The 24,081-nt window shown below is 41.0% G+C and overlaps 1 protein-coding gene across 11 annotated transcripts in view; it reads left to right on the top strand.

Annotated features, from left to right (window-relative positions):
- CAST (calpastatin) overlaps positions 1–24,081 on the top strand; it is a 114,065-nt gene that overhangs the window by 85,497 nt on the left and 4,487 nt on the right. For 8 of the 11 annotated variants that reach the window (XM_044265126.1, XM_044265188.1, XM_044265172.1 and 5 more), the window contains 12 exons: positions 340–435; positions 2,498–2,593; positions 6,417–6,518; positions 6,972–7,055; positions 8,407–8,457; positions 8,588–8,659; positions 13,182–13,280; positions 14,902–15,009; positions 16,308–16,400; positions 17,348–17,392; positions 17,795–17,884; positions 19,144–19,215. In XM_044265126.1, the coding sequence (XP_044121061.1) occupies positions 340–435; positions 2,498–2,593; positions 6,417–6,518; positions 6,972–7,055; positions 8,407–8,457; positions 8,588–8,659; positions 13,182–13,280; positions 14,902–15,009; positions 16,308–16,400; positions 17,348–17,392; positions 17,795–17,884; positions 19,144–19,215 (1,008 nt within the window). The remainder of the gene's footprint in view (positions 1–339; positions 436–2,497; positions 2,594–6,416; positions 6,519–6,971; positions 7,056–8,406; positions 8,458–8,587; positions 8,660–13,181; positions 13,281–14,901; positions 15,010–16,307; positions 16,401–17,347; positions 17,393–17,794; positions 17,885–19,143; positions 19,216–24,081) is intronic. The other 3 variants (XM_044265143.1, XM_044265180.1, XM_044265136.1) reach the window with 1 other exon arrangement.

The raw sequence follows: 24,081 nt of genomic DNA, 5'->3' as shown, positions 1-24,081 counted from the left end.
TAAAAAAAAAAAAAAAAATCACCTAAGAAGGAAACTAATACAGATCTTCATCGGAAAGAATAGGCAGTTTTATTTGAACAAAATCCTTCGGAAATTGAAAGATCAGGAAAACTTTGGACTAAATGAATCATGAACACTTCTGTGATACTCGGGTGTCCAGAATTCCTTAGGTATAGCATGACTTTTAGCTTACATTATAAATTTTAAAAATATCCCCCAAATTTTGGTTTTAGATCCCAAAGTATGGCCTAATGTGTGTTAACAAAAAAATTCTTTGAAAACCTTGTTTTTAACAAAAAAAAGTAGTCCCTTCATAACGTAATGTTTCTTATATTACAGCCCCTGAGTGAAACAGAACTCATTGATGAACTTTCAGAAGATTTTAACCAGCCTAAAAGTAAAGGAAAACGACCTAAGCCATCTGAAAAAACAGAAGTATGTTTCTAAAAATACACCTCTCTAATTCTGTGGTTTTTAAAAATACTTGTCTATAATCTGAAAAATGTGAGGCCCAAACGATTTTAGCATGAAGGAGTTGATGGAGAACGTTTGTGCCATCTTTTTTATGGGCAGTTTTCTTTTCTTTTGTAAAAGATTTTATTTATTTACTGGTCAGAGAGAAAGGGAGATGGAGAGAGAGAAGAAGCAGGGGGAGCGGCAGGCAGAGAGAGAAGCAGGATCCCCACTGAGCAAGGAGCCTGATGCAGGAGTCGATCCCACGACCCTGGGAACATGATCTGAGCCGGAGGCAGATGTTCAACCCATGGAGCCATCCAGGCGTCCCTGCAGGCAGTTTTCATCTTGGCTTTTTCTAGATGTTCTTACTTTTCCCAAACGGACCCTGATATTCTTACAATGGGAGTCCTATAATAATCCCTTCAGGAAAGCATTCACACGCATGCTTTCCTTTTTGTTCCTCCTCTGGAAACTGACCTAGTTCAAGTTGTCATCAGCATTCACCTCGTGGTGGCAGGGGCCTCTGTCAACAGTCTCATTTCAGTCCCTCTCCTATGCCCCCAGAGTTAGTGCTTCCCAAGCAAGCATACTAGTAGCCACATCATTCCCCTGCTCCAGTCCTCAGAAGCTCCCCATTGCCCACAAAATAAAAGTCCCTGCTAATGTGCTTTGGCCTCAGCTTCCATCCCTACCAAGGTGTATCCTTCCATTACTAAACTGTGACAATAATTGTTTGTGTGTGAGTCCTTGGCTTTTCTCATGTGGTCCTCCTGTGTGGAATAATCTTCCCTCCTAATTTGGGATCATCTAAAATGTCAGTCATGCCTTTCAAGCTCTTCTCAAAATAGCCTTTGTCTCCTCCTTTTCCCTCCCCAAATGTTACCTCTCTTCCAAACGTTCCTACAGAATACACCACACCCGGGGCTCTGTTGTTCTTTATATGTCCCTGTTAAGTTATTTATCACAGGCAGGGTTTACCTGTCTAGGTCTTCCCCTCTGACGTGTCTACCTAGTAATAGTAATAGTAAATAGTAAATTTAGTAAATTTATATTTACTAAAAAGTACTCAATAATATTTAAAAATACTATTTTTTATATTTCCATATTTATATATATTTGTATATTTAAATGTATTTAATATAATTTAATATAAATATATTTAAATATATTTTTAAAATAATATTTAAAAAATACTAAATATATTTACTAAAAAATAGTAAATAGTAAAATAGTAAATAGTAAGTTCCTAGAAAGAAGATAGAGCATCTAGTGAGCGCCCTACATATAAGCTTTTGTAAGTGTCTGGATTAAAACCAGTTTGTCTGAAATTGAACTCTTGTGATAAAATAAGATAGCACAGTGGTTCTCAGATTTTCGTACCAAGATCACCTGAGGGTTTGATAAAACACAGATTGCTGGGCCCCACCTCCAGAATTTCCGTAGTAGTTGGGGTGGGGCCCAAGAATTTGCATTTGTAAGAAGATCCCTGTTTGCTGCTGGTCCGGGGAACATACTTTGAGAACCCCTGGGATAGTCTTACTCCCTTGCATTTGTACATACCTACTTACAATTGATAAGGTGCTCTTAAATATATGAAAATGATGCATTTATAAAGATATCATGTTATATAATTGGCATATGATATATATTACATAAAATATGCATTATCATAGTTGCAAATTTTGTTGCGCTTACAGTGTCCTACATAGTATACAAAGCACTGGACATGTTTTATCTCATTGAAAGCCTCACATTGACCCTTGAGATGTAGGTACTATCCTTGTTCTCATTTTGCAGATGTGGAAACTGAGTCTCAGAGAGGTTCAGTAACCTACCGAAGGTAAGAGGTAAAACCGAGTTGAAATAATGGTAGAAGAGTTTTAACACACCTTGATGATTCGGTATTCAGCAGTCCTTCAGCATTTAAGAAACTCAGGCTCACAGCCTGTCACATAGGAGAGCCTATTGTTTTTCTGTTCTTGTTCAGTCCACTGACCAGGCATTTCTAGAAACCCTTCATTGGGCTTCCTTCTCTCTGCAGGACTCTCAGGCTGCTGCCCTAACTCCCGTGAGCGAGGCCGTGTCTCGGACTTCCCTGTGTAGTATACAGTCGGCGCCGCCCAAGCCACCCACCTTGGTGAGTGATCCCCTGGACACAGGGCGAAGTCTTGAGAGCACAGTGTTCGTCGTCCTGTGCGCCCACTGCTGTGTATTACCATCAGGCTATTTGATTCTAGCAAAATAGGGAAATCTTGGAGTTAGGGGGCTTCATGGTGTGTGACAAATTCAGGCTCGATTTAAATTTTTAATTAAACTGCTGCAAGTGGTGTTTTCCCGTTCACCTTCTGAAAGGCTTTCTGCTGCCTTTATTGTGGTTATTGTGGATAATCACGCTTTTTCACTTTCCCATATCCTGCAAGCGTGTTTGGAGCTTCATGAATGGCCTCCTGCTCTCTCCAGTTGACTCTCCTGGTGGGATAATCCGCACAGGACCAGCAGGACTTACCCCGACTCTCACCTGAAGGGAGGTTCACTCAATTCCTTCCCGTTTTCTTCTTGACCTGCCTCTCTCGAATGCCCTAACTTTTGTGTGACATATGGTAATTAAGTAGTTGATCTCAGTGGGTTTTGTGTTAGCAGGTAGAATCGGACTCAGAGTAACAGCTGATGGCTCTGTGCTTTCTTACTACAGACTTAGTGCACCTTCACTCTGGAGAGTTAACTGGTTGTAGATGCTTGATGCTATCTTTTTTTTTTTCTTTCAGATTTTATTTATTTGACAGAGATCACAAGCAGACAGAGAGGCAGGCAGAGAAGGGGGCGAGGGGAGCAGGCTCCCCACTGAGCAGAGAGCCCGATGCACGGCTCGATCCCAGGATCCTGAGATCATGACCTGAGCCAAAGGCAGAGGCTTGAACCCACTGAGCCACCCAGGCACATATCTTCTCATTAAACTTTCACAAGGATATTAGAAGCCCCATTCTGATATCTGTCTGTTACAGGTGAGGGAAATGAAGCTTTAAATTGATCTTGAGCAATCCACTTAACTTTTCAGAGCCTGGCCTCCTGCTCTTAATTCCTTGAGCATCTAGTGTGGATGTGGCCAGATAGCAAGCCTTTAACAGTACATTTTGATCTTTCTCGGAATGAAAAAGGGCAGGAGGAACTTGGCCAAAGGGACCCGCCCTCAGGAGGAATTGGGAAATACAGAAAGGAGGGAATGATCACACTAAGAAGCTGGAATAGCACTGTTTTCCTAAGGAGAACAGTGAGCCAAGGACAGACCAGCCAAGGACAGAGGGGTAAAGCGTTTGGTGCAGTTGGGTTTAGTGCATCTAGTTGTTCGAGAAAACAGGATGAAGAGATTGTGGGACCCGTGCCCTGAGTGCCCTGAAGTGGCTTCTTCCCACCAGGGACATTCTTGGTGCCAAGGGAAAATCCCCTCAAAGGTCAGGGTCTCCCTCCTGCCTTCCATAGGATGCGACTTCTTTTTTGAGGTCTCTGAGTACGCTCCAGAACTTGGACATTGTGGGAACGAAGACCCAGGCCACGGTGGTGAAGACTAGGAAAGGAGAGGAGAATGTGGGATGAGCTTGTGAGGAAAGTAAGAACAGGGGTGGTGAGTGGAATCAAAAAGACAATAGCCAACATTCCAGAGCGGAACTCTGTGACCTAAGTGAGCATCCTCCACCTCTTGTGGCCCAGGTGCCAGCCAGGACCTCCGAGGGTCCCTTCCTTGCCCTCTTGAGCCTGACTCCAGGCATCAAGCACTAGATGTTTAGTGCACAGGAAAGGGCTCTGCTTTTCCATTTTCTGACCATCTTTTCTGGGCGTCTGCTCCATCTGCTCTGGTGACCATGGTCGCTGAGATTACCGTCCCTGAAGTTAGTTGGCATTTCTGGAATTGTGACAGCCGTGGGTGCCAGAATGAGTAGCCACGGAGTGTGACAAATGTCAGAGGACGCAACAAGGGCTTGAGGATTAGTGAGCAAAAGGAAGCAAAGAGCAGGAGAAGGAGATGAATGCGTGTGTACCCCATGTGGCTCTTGTTTGTGTAAGAAGTTTATTGAGGAAATCCAGAAACGGGAGTTCTAGTTGTGAATTTGACAGCATGAAATACTACAGAAATTGAAGTTTCAGCCCTTAGTCCTGTTCCCAGTTTGCTTCATTCTTAAGAGTGCTATGTCTCCTAGCCTTGCTACCTCTGTTTGGTTTATTTTTTTTTTTTAAGATTTTATTCATTTATTTGACAGAGTTCACAGGCAGGCAGAGAGAGAGAGGGAAGCAGGTTCCCTGCCGAGCAGAGAGCCCGATGTGGGGCTCGATCCCAGGACCCCGGGATCATGACCTGAGCAGAGGCTTTAACTGTTTGGTTTATTTCTTAAGCCAAGGGAAGCAGACTTAACAGCAAGTAGTAGTTTCCGATTCTATAGCAAAGAGTAAGGAGAAAACAGAGCTGAAGTGGGAGCGCATGTCTTAGATCAAGCTGGCAATTCAGATTGCTTGGTTAAAACTTTGATCACTGTACATCTTGCATTTTACTTTATTATGTATGTATGTATGTATGTATTTGTTTCTGAAGATTTTATTTGGCAGAGAGATAGAGAGCACAAGTAAGCAGAGCAGCAGGCAGAGGGAAAGAGAGAAGCAGGCTGTCTGCTGAGCAGGAAGCCCGATGTGGGGTCAATGCCAGGATCCTGGGATCATGACCTGAGCTGAAGGCAGACGCTTAACCAGCTGATCCACCCGGGCATCCCCACATCTTGCATTTCAGATAGAATCCCAAACAGGTTAGATAAATCAAGGATTTTTGTTGCTTCTGGGGATAAAATCTATGCAGTGTCCAACCACTAGAGGGCGATAGATCACCTTCCACTCAGGTTCCATTGTCTCCTGGATGAACTCCTTTGCAGTGCAACTAAGCAGAAAAAGTTTTCTTACATTGATGATGGTTAAGGCATATAAACAAAGACACTTATACTCTAATATTAAATATGTACTCTCTGTGAAGTCCAAGAATTTTATAGGAATAAACTTTGAAATGTTTTCATTCAGAAGCTTTCATACTTTGGAGCAAAAGCAGCAATAAGAAATTCATTGATATTTCAACCCAGTATCTATACAATAGAAATAATGAATAGTACTTATCCTTGCTATGTATTATGCATTCTATTTTCTATCATCAAAAAAACAGACAAAAAAAGACCTGCCCTTGAACTGTTGATTTTATGAGCCATTAATGGATGGGATCATGATGGGTTTGGAAGAAGTCAAACCAAGTCCCATCTTCTAGCCCTACTCCTGTCTTTTAGCCTCCTACGTCATTTATGTTGTCTTCATCCATTTTCATTAGGACATTATGAGGGAGCACATTCCCATTTGAATAGGGGAACCCCAGGTAGACCGTTCCCATTGTGGCACTCAGGTCAGTCAGTCACAGGCAGTCCCCTGAATTAGCATGAATCCACCTTGACCAGCAGAATCCATGTAAAGAGCATGAGAGTCTGCGTCTCAGCAGAGGCCCTGCCAGAGCCAACACCTCCAGGATAGGCCAGGCTGATTTCACAGAGCATGGGGCAGAATGTCCACTCCTAGGCCCTTCTGAACATCTTTCCTGTGCAGTCTCTAGAATGATCCCCATAAAGATCACTTCTTATCTGGCTTTCTGCTCTGAGGATTTCCCATTCCATTGTCTTGTTTGCAAACCATGACACTGAGTTAGATTATGGAAGTGGCTAGGTGCCATTTAATGCTTAACATAGGAGACTTGGCCTAATGTCTAACATTTTAGGTTCTTAAACCTAGATTCTAATTCAGTTGGTAATTAAATTATTAAAAGATGACATTTACATCTTATCTAGACCTGAAATAAGGATATGCCCTTCTGAATTGTTTGATGGAGTCTCCTTTAAAAGGAGTGATTAACCACCTCCTTAGTGTATCCACAAATGTGCTTCTAGAAAGGCATGGTGCCAGACGATGCAGTAGAAGCCTTGGCCGGCAGCCTGGGGAAAAAGGAAGCAGATCCAGAGGATGGAAAGCCCGTGGTGGATCAAGTGAAGGTAATTGCAGCTCAGTCTCTTCTAGAAAGGAGCTGTCACTGGTGGTCAAGAACCTGAGGAAATTAGTCACCTTTTTTTTTCCCCCATATTTCCCACAACACATAACCATCTGGCTTTATCCATTAGGAAGCATACCTGTTTTATGACCTAAATCCAAGTAAGCATCAGTGTTTGGTTCTAGCGGTGGCCGGCGGGGGTGGGCGGTGTGCTCACATTCTCTGAGTCTCGCCTGGGCCCTGTCCATTCCCACTGCCCAGGAGTCCCCAGGGAAGGGGCAGCTGCCCCTCGCCCTCAGTGTTGCCTTTCAGCCTAGCGGGCAGTAGTGGAAGGGGTGGTGGAAGTAGGGGAGGCTGGGAAAGCTGAGGGAGCTGTGGGAACTCTACAGAGGGAGCCACGTAGACATCCACTTTATGGAGATGTATTACTCATGAAAATGGTGTAATCTTGATGCAGGAAAAAGCCAAAGAAGAGGATCATGAAAAACTTGGTGAAAAAGAAGAAACAATTCCTCCTGATTATAGATTAGAAGAGGCCAAGGTAAACAGCCTGAGGTGTTTTTCTATTTTATTTTAATCAGTACTGAATTTTATAAATATAAAGCAGGGACATGGAAACAGGCCTAGAGTATAAAGAGCTTGTTTTTAATGTTTCAGATGCCACATAGTTCGCTAATACTCTGTTGGCATACCAGCTGTGAAGTTAAAATATTCCTCAGTGACTTTTCACTCTTAAGTGGAAAAAAAAATCTAATGCCTGACCTGCCTGATTTTTTCCCCCATTTGATACATGGTTTGTTATGGTACCGGAAACAAAGAAAATGTTAGAAAACCTTTATGTAAGTAGGAAAAATAAAGTGAGGAATAATTATTTCCTAGGAAGAAGAATATGCAACTCTTAGATATATACTGAAAAAGTAAGGAAGCCTGTTTGACATTAAGTAGAAGGATAATTATTTTGTTTCATTCATTTTGAAAGTACAGATCATACAGCACAAGTGACACAGTGGGGAGACCCCATTCTGTATTTGTAGTTGAAGTGAAATCACTTGATCAGGGACACACACGTGTGGACAGAGCACATGTCCATCATCTTCATATGATGCTGCTATTTAAGCATACTTAAGAGCATATTCAACTAAATGTATATATATTTAACTGCATTTATATACAACCATACATATATGTAGCCCTGTACCGAGTTATTTGTGTATATGTGGATATATGGGATTTACCATCCATTTATAAATTTTCCTTTAAAAAAAAAGCTGCAGATGCTTTCATGACTTTGTCCTCTTTCTCAGAAGTGGCACTTAGGTTATCTCAGGCTTGGCATCTCTGAGCTGTAAGGATGATAGGCAGGAGTTTTGTCTATCCTAGTTTCTGTAACTTTCCCAGGGCTTACTACAGGGCATCGGACAGCATCAGTGCATCGTAGTTGAATGCATTGCCCGTGAAATTAACCAGTTTTCAGGGAACTTTGGCAGTGCCCATCCCCCAAGCAGGTGAAGAGTGTGTCCCTGTGCTCCCAGCATGTCCTGTGTGCGGCCTGACCCAGTGCCTCGTGTCACGCTGCTTCAAGTACGCACCTGTGTTTCCGCTACACTAGTGTTTGGGCTTCTGAGGTCACAGGTTGTACACAGTTTGTTCTCTAGTCCCCATGCCTACGGAATGCCTGATACTTGTGAGCTGTTGGTCCGTATGAACTAATTAGAGCATATTCCCTGGTGAAAGAATCTTTTTCCTGAAATGATGACTCTGGTTTATAACACACAACATCAGATATAGCCTGTAGATGCCTTACAATGTTTACAGGCATTCATACTGGGGATAAATCCCCCAGGATAAATCAAGGGAAATGAATATGTGCCATGTTTTTCTCTCCCAAATAGGATAAAGATGGAAAACCACTCCCGACAAAAACACCCAGGGAATCGCTTCCGGTAAGCAAAGCCAGTTTTCTCTAAGCGTATCTTTCTTCCGTGGCCCTGACATCCTTTGTAGAGGAAACAGATTGGTGGTGGTGGGGGGTGGGGGAGTGCCATTTGTTGATACATTTCCTGGTTCTTACAGGCCATGAGTGAGGACTTCCTTCTGGATGCTTTATCTAAGGACTTCGCTGGTTCCCCAAACTCTGTACCTCTTGTAAGTCTGAAACTCCTGGTTTATTTCCTTACTTGGAGGGTGGCAGAAATAAATGGAAACTAGTGACTTAGAATCTGACCTTAGAGCTAAGGAAACAGCCACAAAATTAAAGGCCTTCTTTAGCCCGTTGTGGCCCTGAGATAGAGGTGTTCTATCATGAAACAGTATACCAGCGCAGTGGGTATTTGCAACAATGTAATTGACTGAGCCAAAGTGTATGTACTCTTTATCAAGTATACTTAGGAAAAAGAGAATTTACATCTCAAACAACTTTATCTGTTGATATTTCTACAATTTATCATCTTCCATAATTACCTCCTAGGAAAACTTCGCTCTTTGTAGAACAGATAGTTCCTCAAAGGGAATTTTGTTACTGGAAATTTTAGGAAATGTTGGTAATAGTAAGCAGGTTGCTGTACTATAGGATTGTTAGAGCTTATTTATATGCAAACATATTGTAAGTCTGTTGGAGTGCCCAAACTTGTATAATTCCAGACCTTTTTTGTGGGGTCTGGGTTATGTATTTACAAGGTTCTTATGTAAACAAGTCGAGAAACAGAATGAGTAGCAACTAGAAGAAATAATGATTCTTTGGAGTTGCTCATTTTTGGACTTGATGAAGCAATAAATCCTTCAAAGAAGGGATTACTAACGATTGCATGGTCCTCACGGGACTCCTGTGAAATCAGCATGACCAGGCAGTAAAAGTCACCCCATTCCATGACCTTCCCCTCTTCCTCCTCCATACAAACATTACAGTACAGAGAGGCTCCGAGTCCTAAGTTAGGGGAGAATATAAAGTGAGCAGTATCCCAGGAATGTGGAATCATGTCATTACAGTGATGCAGAACAACAAATGAGGGGGAGCCAGTGCCTTAATTCCCTTCCTCATACCATCTGTATTATTACTGTAATAGTTGGGGTATATCTTTTAGAAGTTCAAAGAAAATACAACAGTGAATTTTTATACCCACCCAAGAAGAGGTATAGCAGTGAAATGACTAGAGATAATATAACAACTTTTAAAAATTATAATCTTGGAAAATTAATCTGGCAAAGGGAAAAATTTATTAACATCTATTGTGGACAAAGTAGAAATAGCCAATTGCCCAATTATGGTAAGTTAAAAGGTCAAAGTAGAAAAGTATTTAGGGGAAGTCCCAAGAACTTAGGAGGAAAAGTATTATATTCTGACTCAGAATTAATGTTCAAATACAAAGGAGAGCTGGCTGTGCATTCCATGTTCTTTGATTACAATAAAATAGAAATTCTATTTAAAAAGATAAACTTAGGGGCTCCGGAGTGGCTCAGCCAGATAAGCTTCTGCCTTCTGCTCAGGTTCTGATCCAGGGTCTTGGGATCACCTGCCCTATGTCGAGGCGTTCTGCTCAGCCGGGGGCTGCTTCTCCCTCTCCCTCTGTTATTCCCCCTGCTTGTGCTCTCTTGCTCTCTCTCTCAAATAAATAAAATCTTAAAAAAATAAAAATAAGTAAAAGTTAAAAACATTCCACTGCTATCACGAAAATCAAGTACATTCTGAAGAGACTATTTTAAAATATCAAGTATAAGACATTTGCAAATCAAAATCTTGGATAAGCAGCCAAAGCAGTATTCATGAGATACATTATCATAAATACCTTCATCAGTAATGGAGAAAAAGAGAAATCTGATTAACCAAATGTTTATTGGATTTTGAATTGCAAATTTAAGCTATTATAAAGCTATTATTAGAAATAAATTATTATTTTACATTTAAATAAGCTATTATCACCTAACTACCCAAAAGAAAGTAGCAACCAAGTATAGTAGGAGATGAAAATTGCAACCTGAGACTAAACTGGCCCACAATTCCTTGATTTGACTAAAGTTTTATATAAGATACCAGCAACTGTAAAAGAGAAAAAAAGTCTTAAAATAAAATACGATTGGATTTTAAAATGAGAGTATAAATGAGTGAAAGAATCAATAGTTTGTCATTAACATGTTATAAAGTATTGGTAGAAATAATAGTAATCATATGAATTAAACTTAATTTAAGTAATTTTTAAAAGATTTTACTTATTTGCTGGAGCAGGGGTTGGCTGGCAGAGGGAGAAGCAGCTTCCCTGCTGAGCCAGGAGCCCTTAGGGGCACTCAGTCCCAGGACCCTGGGATCTTGACCTGAGCTGAAGGCAGATGCTTACCCAACTAAGCCACCCAGGTGTCCCCAAAACTTAAAATGAGATCTAAGTGGTATAAGATAGCAGCTAAATTACTAAAAACAGCTATGTGCAATACTTTTTTTAAAACAAAATATAAAACACACCATTTATAATACCTAAGCAGAAGAAAAACTGAAGAGATTAGAACTATTTTCAAACGTTGCTTCTAAGAGAAGTTTAAAATTGACTCTTAAATGTTTAACACCAGATAGTCCCATGTGACATAAACATGTTCTCAAAAACATGGCCTACATAGTTGCTTCTACAAGTAATTATGGTCCTAATCTTAAAATACCATTAATACAGTATCACTTAAATTTGTAGATGTATCATTTTTAACAAACAATATAGAATTTTAAAGTAATTATTTACCACTGTTAGAAATTCAAGATTTATTTAATAGCAGGGAAATCCATATAGCATAGTAGGGTATCAGAGGAACAATCAGTAATGTCCATATAAAAGATGTATTTCAAATTTCACATGCATTCATATTTTATATTTTAAATAAAAACCTTTAAAAAGTAGGTAATCCTTAATGTATTAAAGAGTATCTATTTAACTTCAAGAATCAAATATTCAGAATTAAGCTAGAGGCATTTCTTTTACAAAAAAAGTATAAGAAGTTGATTTTATTGTCATTTCTGCTTAATAGTGTATAAAGAATTAAGAACAACACCTGAAAAAGAAATGACAAGTATGAAAAAGGAACATCTGTGCATTTGTCGATATTCTAGTTCTAGATACCACGTTTGTAGATACCATTGTGCATGCTGTGTGTACATCAGTAACAGATTGGAAAATAGTATAAGATGTCAGATGTTAAAGAAAAGAGAAGTAGATGAGTAGAAAATTGAGAACATGAAATTAAAACATCTACAATGGTCTGACTCCATGTCTTAAAAGAATTACAACAAATCCCTACAGTCATTTTGTAAGTCAATTTTTTAACTTAAAATCATACTTCATACAACTCAATAAAAGTATTCTAAAATATGTTAGAAAAGCTAAATCATATGCATAAAAACAGGAAAATGTAAGGTTTGATTTATATGATGATGGTAAATTCCATTCTGATTCAGAATGCAAAGCTATAGATCAATGGAAAAAATTGAAAAATTAACGTAAAGGATTTCATAAATTTGTTAAAGGAGAATAAATCCCTATTTCAGAAAGATTCTGGAATAATATACTATTTAACATTAAGAAAAAAATAATAGCACTGAAACCACACAACCTATACCAGGTATAAAGCAACACTGGGACATCATTATATACCTTGTATCAGAATTATAAATATGTAACAAATATCCGATTGAGGCAAGGGAGGCCACAGAAAGCAAGCCTGCTCATTCATTGCTTTTCACAGTATGAATTTCTAGCAGCTCCAGAGAGGCAGGACAGTTTGGCAAGGTAGAGCCAGCACCATAAAAAGAACGACTGTTGGAACTTACACAGAGGGGTGCCTAGGTGGCTCAGTGGGTTAGGCCTCTGCCTTTGGCTCGGGTCATGATTTCGGGGTCCTGGGATCGAGCCCCTTATTGGGTTCTCTGATCAGCGGGGAGCCTGCTTCCTCCTCTCTCTCTGCCTGACTTTCTGCCTGCTTGTGATCTCTCTCTGTCAAATAAATAAAATCTTTAAAAAAAAAAAAACTTACACAGAGCAACTAATTATGAAGAAGAAAGCTGAAAAACTGCAGATAACCAAAACGTACACTGAAAAACGTGTAAACACACCATGTAACTCTTAAGTCATTAGAGTGCCCCAAGAACTGCTTTTAAGATTTGTGTTATTGTGCATCCATTTGGGTGAAGGGAATAAATAGTAATAAAGCTGTATTAAAAATTGTATTTAAGAGGCTCCTGGCTAGCTCAGTTGGTGGAACCTATGACTCTTGGTCTTGACGTTGTGAGTTCAGGCCCCATGCTGGGTGTAGAGATTTCTTAAAATCTTTAAAAAAAAAAAAAAATGTATTTAGGGACGTCTGGGTGGCTCGGTTGGTTAAACATCTGTCTTTGGCTCAGGTCATGATCCAGGGTCCTGGGATCGAGTCCCACATTGGGGTCCTTGCTCAGCAGGGAACCTGCTTCTCCCTCTGCCTGCTGCTCCCCCTGCCTGTGCTTGCTCACTTCCTCCCTCCCTCCCTCCCACCCTGCCTGTCTGACAAATTAAAAAAAAAAAAAAACTTTAAAAAAATGTATTTAAGTGATGGCATTACAGGCATAGTTTTTAATATAACATATTACTGACATGTATATATGAGCTGTACTGTATTATATACATGTGTGTATGTGTATATAATTTTTTTTTTTTTAACAAAGAAATTTGAAGATGCTAACCTTTCTGCTGTCATCTCTGAAGTGGTTTCTCAAACCCCAGCTCCTACCACACACTCTGCTGGCCTACCCCCTGACGCTAAGGTAAGCAGCATTTTCGAAGCAGGTTTTTATAGTAACAACAATAAGAAGAAAGAAAATAGGGCCCTTGCCTTAGAGTATATGAAAATACACAAAATCGTTAGGAAGACCAAGCACCTTCTATTTTAGAAGACAGAAGACTGGTGATTTGGGGACATGACAGAATACAGAAGTAAGTAAATGAAACAATGTGTATGAAGTATTTTACACATAGTCCAGGAGCTTAATGTTACTGTTGCTTTATTAGAATTGAAAGAGCTGGAGCGTGCATTGTGCATATATTTGAATTATTAGATTTGACAAATTCTTTAGCTTTCCTGATTATTTTCTCCTCTTTATATTTTTCCTGAAGCATGCTATGAACATGGCCCATTACTGAAGCTCAGGTTTATTTTATGGAATTGCTCAGTGTTTGAGCTCCTTCTCCCAAAAATTCAAGTATGTCCTCTTAGAAAGTAGTTTCCCTCCCATTCATACCAGGAAAACTTTGTCATTTTCATGATAGCAGTACAAAAACCTCAACAGCAGGACTGTTTTAATTATTTACATGTCCTGAGGCAGTTCTGTGGGACCAAAGTTTTTCCAGACTTCCTTGATTAATTTTCTGCACAGTATCCAATTATACATTATCGAGGCGAGGAGACCACACCACATCAAAGAGATCGCCCTAAACCAGATCCCCATCTCCTTCGGATAAGGACAAGTGCCTCATTTGCTAGATGGAGATGAAGTGGCTTTAGTGAAGTCAGCTACGCTTCCTTTCCTTTTGATGTAGCATCAAAGCCTGCTTAGTGCTCTCGTCGGAGATTCTGCGTGAATTTTCCTCCTGTTGGGTCAGCCTCAGGATCATCTGAAAGTATCCAGAGGCCCCAATGACAAAGCCCAGACTCAGCCGTGGGGAGCTCCACCATGATTAGCTCTTATCCTGGGCTCCAACGAAGCACTGAAGACCAGGAAAATGCCCCGTGTATGTGTGTGTCTGCCCACAATGATGAAAGTGCCCGCGCACAGAAAGGAAGAAGCATCACGACCCAGGCGGCTCTTTACCCTCTGTCCTTAAGATGCGAGGGCTCTGTGCTGGCTGAGGCAGGGGCGGACTTCAGCAATCCTGAGCCTCTGTGCCCTTTACCAGTATGAATCAGGATGACCCCTTTCCCATTCTATTTCCTGTCAGAAAGTCTAGTTTCATTTAATATTTTGAATGAAGACATCATGCAAACCCAGTCTTTACTGTAATGAATACATGTGGGAATCAGAAAAGAAGCCATCATCCTGTGTTTTCTGGGACATCAGACTGTCTCCGGGAGTGTTGCATACACTAAATGCATAGGAAGGCAGGTTTTTCTAACACACCAGGCCAGGAACACCCCCTCCCCTCCCCGTTTTTTGGAGGGGCCTTATTTTTTTTTTTTTTTAGGGGAAAGAAGCATCTGGGGGTAGGTAGAGGGTAGGTAGACAGGCCCATGCAAGTGTAGAGAGAGAAAGATGAGCGCCACCCAAGGGTCTGCCCACCTCCCAGGTGAAAGTCTCATGGAGTTTATGGAAGTCTTAGTGGCCACGTTGGGGCCACTAAGAGGACTGATTTATTTGGCTAAGCAGTGACTAATTGACATTGGCTTTTTAGCAGCGTGATAACAAAGAACTGGACGATGCCCTGGACCAACTTTCTGACAGTCTAGGACAAAGGCAGCCTGACCCTGACGACAACAAACCAATGGAGGATAAGGTCAAGGTAAAAAAATATATAAGTGAAATTAAAGGTTTTTGTAGCATAGGGTATCCTACTGTGCACATAAAAGGCGGGGGAGAAAGCACTTCCAACTTGGGAGTTTTAGTGAACCGTTGGATAACTGAATGCTCACTTTTTCCTTCTCTGTAGTCTGTTGAATTTTTTGCCTCAGGGAGGACTATGCTAGGGCACATGCTTAGGCAGAATGTCCTGTTCAGGAACCCAGACTTAGTTATGATGGGAGAGTACAGCTTTACTTACGTTCTCCTCCCACATTCACTTGTCTTTTTATCTGGCAATAAGCACTATCACGTATATCATCTAGAAATGCATGCATTTTTTAGGGTGACATATTCTGTGCCTGTAGGGGCACAGTTCTCCTGTTTGCCAGAGGTTTCCCTAGGAGCCTCCTGAGCCGTCCTATCTCTGCGTGCAAAGCCCTAAATGAAGCGTTGGGCCAATGGTTGCTACTGAGCAGAGGCATGTGTGCAAGGCACACACTGTTAGCTCTACACACCTCCCAGCACATCAGTAAGTGCTTGTCCATGCTAACAATAGTCCGTTTAGCCTGGAACCAGGAACTAAGTGACCAGCCAGATCCATGTCCCAGGGCATTTCAAAGGATCCTTAGGTCTTCATTCTCTTATAGGATCATTGATGTGAACTTGACCTGTACTTGACAAATGAAATAATGATGCAGAAAAATACAGCCTGCCCCCCCCTCAAAGGGTGGGGTGTGGAGTGTATGTCTCTGAATCTATGACAGATGTGCCCCAGAGAGGTGAGGATGCAGGGAGGTGTAGCTGCTGCTTCCAACAGCAGGTGCTCCCCGCCGCCCCCCGCCCCAGCTCAAGCAGTCAGCACACTCGCACACTCACTCAGGTTGGCTGTGCCGGCTGGTCCTTCGGGGTTGCTCTGAGATGTCAGAGTGGTAAATAATTCCTCTCTAAATATCAAAATACAGTGACTTGATCTTTCTATCTAAAAAACTCACATAATGACCAAAGATAGCTTTATACTGTTGGGTTTTCTTTCTTTCCATGGTTTCTAGGGACAAATATTGCATCATTTATCTTAAAATACAGGTAGAAATCCACACGTACGGATGGACGTGTAGAAGCACCGAGGTTCACTTTTTTTTTTTCCCCCATCAAGTCATGGTCTGTTGAAGTTACCTGTTGTCTTGTTACTTAGAAAATAGAGTGTTTGTTTCGGGAAAGTAGGGTAAGTTCTGGCTGCTAGGTTTTAGAAAGTACTGTCTACTTGAAGGAGCAAATATTCAATCTCTTTCATGTTTTCAGGAAAGAGCTAAAGCCGAACACAGAGACAAGCTGGGAGAAAGAGATGACACCATCCCGCCTGAGTACAGGCACCTCCTGGACAACGACAACGAGGTACATGAAGGTGGAGGTCGAGGTTGGCTAGACAGCACAAAGCTTCGTACATCCAGATCTCCCTCGCAAGGAAGAGGAGGCGCACTTTCACAACAGCATAAAAATGTGACATGAAGGAATGCTTTTAATGCACGATACCACCAGCAGCACTGTTTTGAGTAAAGACAGGCGAGACCAGATTCCCCATCCCAAGTCCTCCTGCTAGATCTAAAGATACTCTGTCAGGTCTTGGGCCCTTTGTCTCTAAATGCAGGCAGTTGTCCTCAGGTCAGGTGGGCCTGTACTCTCAGCTTTTAGCGCTGCATTACAAGTCAGCAAGAGGACAAATCACCCGTTCCGCACCTATTGAGAGAGAAGCAAGGGAGCCTCAGAGCCTTCCCAGTCTCCACTGCTGGTGGTGGGGCTGAGAACTCCCGGGCTTGAGGTATTTTCTTCAGTGTCTCTTAGAGAATTCAGTTCTCCTTGCTTGCATTCTGTATTCCTGAAGGTAGCCATTCTGCATCCTGCTAGAAGCCTCGCTGCTTTGGTAGTGCTATCTGACCCTGCTTGTATTCCCTGGGAGAGGTACCGTTTAACGTCCTTGCCCTTGAAGATGGGTAAGGTCCCCGCAGAGTTATACTTGTAATCCTGAAGAAAAGTTGTATGTCGTCCTAGCCCCTCACATGCTTCCAACATACTATAAGCTTTTATAATTAAGACAAAAAACACGAGTAATATGTAAAACATGTAATATTGGAAGTTGAATTTTTAACACATGTTGGCAGGAAGTTCCTAAACAGTTGTTTCCTTCACTGCCACGACCAGACTCGAGATTTATCACTTACTGCACATCCCTCTTCCTTGCATCTCAGGCAAGGCATCAGACCAGAGAGTCTACAAGTTCTGACTACACCTAGGGAAACCTTTACAAAGAGCTGTGTCTAACCAGTAACCTACCTGTTTTTAAGGGCAAACCAGCAAAGCCACCTGCAAAGAAACCCAAGGACTCAAAGGTAAATACCACAGCAGCCATGTTCCCATAAACAATGGTTTTTGTTTTTTTTTTTCATTCTAGCTGAAATCTGGAATTTATTGAATGCCTGCCCTGGGGTTGGTACTATGCGAAGATGAGTAGGGTGTGTGATTTCTCTCTTCCAGCCCTCACAAGAGCGTGTTTAGACAGACCCATCTTTTCAGATTGAACAATTGAGGCTCAGAATACTAAGCAAACTGTTAAAAGAGAAGGAAGTAAGGCTGTAAGGAATTTCACGTCTAAATTGAGGAAAGGAATGTCAGCAAGGTTTCCTTTTTCTTTTAATACCTTATTTTCAGTGATGGGGGAAAACGTCCCTTACGGAATTTTTGCCTTGTGCTTCTTCACTGGTTATTCACGGTTATTTCTGTTAATATCTCAGAAACCTGAAGATGACAATGACCCCATCGATGCTCTTTCAGGCGATTTTGACAGCTGCCCTGCACCCAAGGAAACGTCAAACACAGCTGAGGTACTTTGCTTCTTCATATGGACTTTCTGGGTCTGCTTAGAACTGTAGGCTGCAGAATGAATTCAGTGATGCCATAGAGAAGTTGAAAAAATGCATAATTATACTACCCTGCCAACATGATTGGGCATATTTATCTTTTTCTGTATATATATGTTATGATACATTATATATTTGTATGTAATGTAATTTATATCTAATGTACATATATATATATAACTAAACTAGTATATACTTATATATTTATATGTATTTAGATATTAAAATGTGCATTTGTGATACATTACTTTAGGTAATATAAGTTCAAGCCCATATCTAATACATTACTTAATATTATTTCGTAAGAGTTTTTCATGTCGCTGTACCCTCCCCACAGCCATCATGTTTGATGGCCCCACTATTGGTGCTGGACAATAATGCTCTGTCTCTGCTCATTGAAGAGCACCTGCTCTGCACCTTCTCATGGCTGTTGCCTATCTGTCCCTCAGGGCCCAGGTCAAGCATCAGCTCCTTCAGGCACACTCACTACTTCTCCCTGCCCACACCCAGTGAAGGGCTCTCCTGTACTCTGGGCTACACTTGGTCCCTTTATTATACCAGGGAGCTGTGCACTTTATGCAGCAGCTGTGGTCAGCATTAGCAAAATTCCTGGGACAGAGCAGGTGCTCAGAGCAAGTGATTAAAGAGGAATGAAAATAAAGTATGTGGCCTTTAACCTGTAAATACACCCTTATATAAATCAAAGAGAAAAGTGAATTGAGTGCACTTGATGGCCATTTTCAGAAGAATTAATAGTGCAGATCTGTTTGCTCTTACTAAACAGCTCTCCCAATCACTAAATTGTTAGTCCCCCTCATGTTGGGTGATTGAATTCCTAACTCCCTCAGCATCCTGCTTCTCACTCCTGGGTAAATAATGCCTTTTTAGCAAACAGGACTTTATTTTTATAGAAAAATTGCCTCTAGCTCTCTGTGATAATTTCTGCTATTAAATTTGTTTTCTTTAACACAGAAAATGAGTAGCCCATCCTTGCTCTGTTGGCACATAAAAACCAGTACTGACAGAAACAAGCTGTTTTCATGAGCAAATTTCCTCGTGGACATTGGCAGAATATCAGTGTGACCCACATTTTCCTCTGTATTTTTAATCCTTTTTACTTTCTACCTTTAAACGCTTCTATGTATATTGAAAGTTTTCCATTATTTAATTGCACTCGATGGACTGATGATAACAATGGCCTCATTACGTTGCCTTTGCTTTAGGACAGAGTCAAGAGAACTGCTCCCAGCTCCAAAGCACCCAAGAATGGAGGGAAAGCAAAGGATTCTGCCAAGGTAAACGGCTCTAAATATTACTACAAAGTAGCAATTACATGGAGTGGCATTTATCCTTTTATCCATTTTGTTTCTAACTGGAATCTATTCAGAATAAAATAGTTTAATAGTTTAAGCACTGTATATGCCAGAGTGCATCTTGCTAAAGAAATTGAAGTTCTAGAGACTTAAAGTATGTGGTCTTTAGAAATCTCAATGATAATTTTTTTAAGAGTTTATTTATTTGACAGAGATCACAAGTAGGCAGGGCGAAGGGGAGGGAGAGCAGGCACCCTGCTAAGCAGGGAACCCAATGCGGGTCTCGATCCCAGGATCATGACCCAAGCCGAAGGCAGAGGCTTTAACTCACTGAGCCACCCAGACGCCCCCTCGATGGTCTTTTTTTTTTTTTTTTTTTAAAGATTTTATTTATTTATTTGACAGAGATCACAAGTAGGCAGAGAGGCAGGCAGAGAGAGAGAGAGAGAAGCAGGCTCTACACTGAGCAGAGAGTCTGATGCGGGGCTCAATTCCAAGCCCCTGGGATCATGACCTGAGCCGAAGGCAGAGGCTTTAACCCACTGAGCCACCCAGGCACCCCCCTCAATGATCATTTTTAACCCAATTCAAGTTCCTTGCATTTCCCCCCCGCCTTTGTCACACAAAGTATTAAGGTATGCAATGCCCACCAAGCTGTGGTAGCCCATAATCAATGTAGGTCCAGTCCCACTTTCCTCAAACTCCCTTCCAGCTACTGCCTGCCAGTGTGCGCAGCTAGCTTTGCCTTCAGCTTCAAGGAGAAAATTGAGACCACTCTGCACAAAATCCCAAAAGTCTTCTACCAACCTTCCCACTGGAAACCTTCTCCCCTCCTTGCCCTGATATGGCCCTTCCGTCTGATTGGTCAATAATCAACTCTCTCCAGTCTGTTCATTTTGATGCTTTGTCCTTGTATTATAAACTTTCTAGTTTTCACCACTTTAAAAGCAGTTCTCCAACTTATAAGCCTACAGCCCAATTCCTTCCATAAGTTCACCTCCCTCAGACACTTGTAATTCCTGCTTCCTCTGCTTGAGCCCTGCCTGTGATCAGCGATGACTTGCTGGTTGCTAGTTCATTGGTCCTTATCAATCCTTAGTTTACTTGATCTCTCAGTAGTTGGCTTTGGAGCATTAAGAGTTGAGCCTGTGATAGATTAAGCCTTTGGCTAATACTGGGAAGGGTGAATTTTTTTATACCTTCCCCCCTCCAAAGACCCACATCACTACTATGTATATAACACATTGACAGTTCAGATTCATGTACTATGTTTCATTAAATGTAAATCCCCTGTTATTTAAAAAAAAAAAGCAATTTATGTGATGTTATGCACTGTAAAAACCATATCAAATTCAGACATATTTAAATGGTGGTGGCAGCGGTGGGGGAGATAATGCCAGGAAATGGGGTTGGTATAAAGCTTAGGACATGGAAGTAGCATACAGAATTAGAGAAGATCTGAGGGTTTCTATGATCCAGAATATTCATTAGATGCCACCTCGAAAGGACGACTCTTAGTTCTACTTTCTAGAGCAACATGAAAAATGATGTACTAAGACCAATGACTGACTAGAAGTTTCAAGGTCCAGGGGTACCTGGCTAACTCAGTCGGTAGAGCTGAAAACCTTGATCTTGGGGTTGTGAGTTCAAGCCTCATGTTGGGTGTAGAGATTACTTTAAAACTTACTAAAAAAGTTATAAGGTTCAGTTTCTTAGAGCTGGGCATTAATGAAGCAAAACTGTTACTTAAAATTACTCCATGTGCTCAAGGCAAGAATGCAAGTTAGGTAAGACAACTTCTAGATCCTTTACTACTCCAAGGACATAGAATTTAGTTAAAATGGTTAGTACTATGATCCTCTGACTATAATGAGAAACTGAAGTTATAGTTTAAAAACCATACTCCTGCTGCATCAGAAGTCTAGGAAGCAAGGTGGTGACCTAGGAAGACCTGAACTCACCTTCTCCTGTGGACAATCTCTGGGTACATATCCAACAATGTCCTATGAAAAAAAAGCCCAAAACTGGCTGAGTGACTCCTACTCATCTAGCAAATGAGAACATCCCAAATGGAAGCAGGACAGGAACAGTTTTAATATAAACCCAACCCCAGGAACCATGACCCATAATCAAAAGGGAACTCAAAACCCATAGCTTCTTCCTGAGGAACAAAGGATTTGAACCCCTTATTAGGCACCCGTCCTTTTAAGACCTGCATTTGAGAGAGAAAGGGCCTGAGAACACAGACTCACCTGCTCCAGAGTCCAGCATAGAGGCATCCAACTGAGAAGCACCCAGACTTTCTGTGAAAGTGTCATGGCTCATCTTACACATTGGGCCGAGGGTCAGGCATCTTACATAGCACTTGTCTGGGGGTTCAAATACTTGGCAAGACAGAGGCCGGTGGATACCATCTTTCTAGTCTCCACCTGCCTCACTTCAGGTTATCAGGATCTCCTGGAAAGCAGTTAATATATTCATTTGGAGAGCTAGTTTTTTTGACTGCCACCAAAGGGAGGACCCCCAGATCACTGGGCTCTGGCAAGCCAGCAGGACTTAGATTGTGGTCTCACAGGACTGTTTATATGTGCATTCTTTAAATGATGCTGTGTAAGGCGTTGGCTTCCAGTCAGCTTCCATCTAGATGCTGACAAGAGATCCTCCCCTTTGGGACCCTGACAGATCATGGCACGCTCTCAAACTACTGGGGGCCACTAAAAAGAAAATTGTCTAAGAGCCTATCACAAAGGTTTGAGAGACAACCAAGAGCCCGGGCAGGGTTGAATAATAAGGTTCATCTCCTGGTTCAGGACTACTACTGTCTGTTTGAGAAACCAATACAGAGTCAAGGAAAATGAAGCAGTGGATGAACAGGCTCCAAATCAAAGAAAAAGATCAAACCTCAGGAGGAAAACAAACAAAAAACAGAATGGGATTTACCTGATAAGTCAACATAATAGTTAAGATGATGCTTACCAGGGGTGGCTCAGTCAGTTAAGCTTCCAATTCTTTATTTGGCTTAGGTCATGATGTCAACCCCCACGGGCTCCATGCTCAGTAGGGAGTCAGCTTGGGATTCTCTCCCTGCCTCTGCCTGCCCTACACACACTCTCTCAAATCTTAAGAAAAGAAAAAGATGCTCACCCAGTTTGGGAGAGGAATGGATGAGCACAGAACTTCCACAAGAGATGGGAATAATGACAAAGTACCAAACAGAAGTCACAGAGCTAAAGAATACAGTACCTGAACTAAAACACTGAATGGGTTATGAAGCACAAGAAAGGGTTAGTGAACATAAAGACATAGCAGAACTCACCAGTTAGAGTAATAAAAAGAAAAAATGGGGAAAAAAAAGTAAAGATAGGTTAAGATGTTGTCAGACAACAACATCAAGTAGCCGAACATTAATATTACCAGGGTCCCAGAAGGAGAGGAGATAAAGGGGCAGAAAACTTATTTGAAGAAATCCTTAGCCTGCAGAAGGAAACAGACATCCGTACAATTCCCCAAAAAGAGGAAACTAAAGACACTCACACCAAATAACATTATAATTGAAAAATCACAAGTTAAAAATCAAGGAGAGAATCTTCAACATAGCAAAAAAGAAAAGAAAAGAAATCAATTGTCTCTATCAGTAGATTTTGGCAGAAATTTTGCAGGCCAGAGTAAGTGGCGGGATCTGTTAACAATGCCGATATTAAAAAACAACAACAACAACAAAAAAACACTTCTACCTAGCAAAGTTGTCATTTAGAATAGGAGAACAAAAATTTTCCAAACAAGGAAAAGCTAAGAGTTCATCAGCATTAAACCAGCCTTACAAGCCAGGTTAAAGGGACTTCTTGAAACTGAAAATAAAGGGTGCTCCTTAGTAACAGGAAAACTTGTGAAAGAGCAAATCTCACTGTAAAGGTAAATATATAGTAAAATATAGAATAATGTGAAGGTGTAAATCAGTCACGTCCAAAGCCAGTATGGAGGTTAAAAGACAAAAATAGTAGAAATTGACTATAATAATCCATTAAGGGATACACAAGTTAAAATTTGTAAAATGGATGTTAAAAAAACATGGTGGGAAGAGTAAAAATATACAACTTTAGGGCAAACTTCTTAGCAACTTTAAATAGACTTTAACATTGTCATATGTAAACTTTGTAAATCAACAGTAAATGCACAAAAACTGCAAAAATAGTAAATGCACAAAAAGGAATATAAGCTTACAAATACAGAAAGGCATCACATCACAAAGGAATAGAGAAAAAAGGAAAGAGGATCTACAAAACAGCCAAAAAACAATTAACAGAATGGCAATGAGTGCATAATGACCAGTTACATGCCAACATAGTGGACCATGGAGAAGAGAGAAACCTACATCCTACTAAGACTAAAAGCAGGATATAATACTCATTAATTACCACGGAGATTAAAGCAGTCATCAGAAACCTCCCAAACATTCAGGACAAGACAGCTTCACTAGAGAATTCTACTACGTATTCAAAGAATAATTAATACCAGTCCTTCTCAAACTCCTCCCAAAAATAGGGAAGGAAAGAACACTTTCAGACTCATTTTATAGGCCAGCTTTACCCTGAAAACAAAACCAGAACAGGACATAAGAAAATCACCAGACACTATCTGCTGAACATAGATTTTTGAAATATCCTCAAAATAGTATTAAGTGGTTCATATACCATTATCAGGTGGGAATTTTTTCAAAGGATATAAGGCTGGTACACCACACCCAAATTATTCAATGTGCTATATATCGCATTAATAAAATGAAGGGAAAAAATCCTATCGTTTCAAAAGAAGTGGAGAAAGCAATGGATAACTTTCAGCTTTCACTTA

This window comes from Neovison vison, chromosome 1 (genome assembly GCF_020171115.1).
Source record: "Neovison vison isolate M4711 chromosome 1, ASM_NN_V1, whole genome shotgun sequence".
NCBI classification, from domain to species: domain Eukaryota; kingdom Metazoa; phylum Chordata; class Mammalia; order Carnivora; family Mustelidae; genus Neogale; species Neogale vison.
The sequence above is the reverse complement of the archived record's forward strand: the minus strand, read 5'-3'. Positions and strand labels throughout refer to the sequence as shown.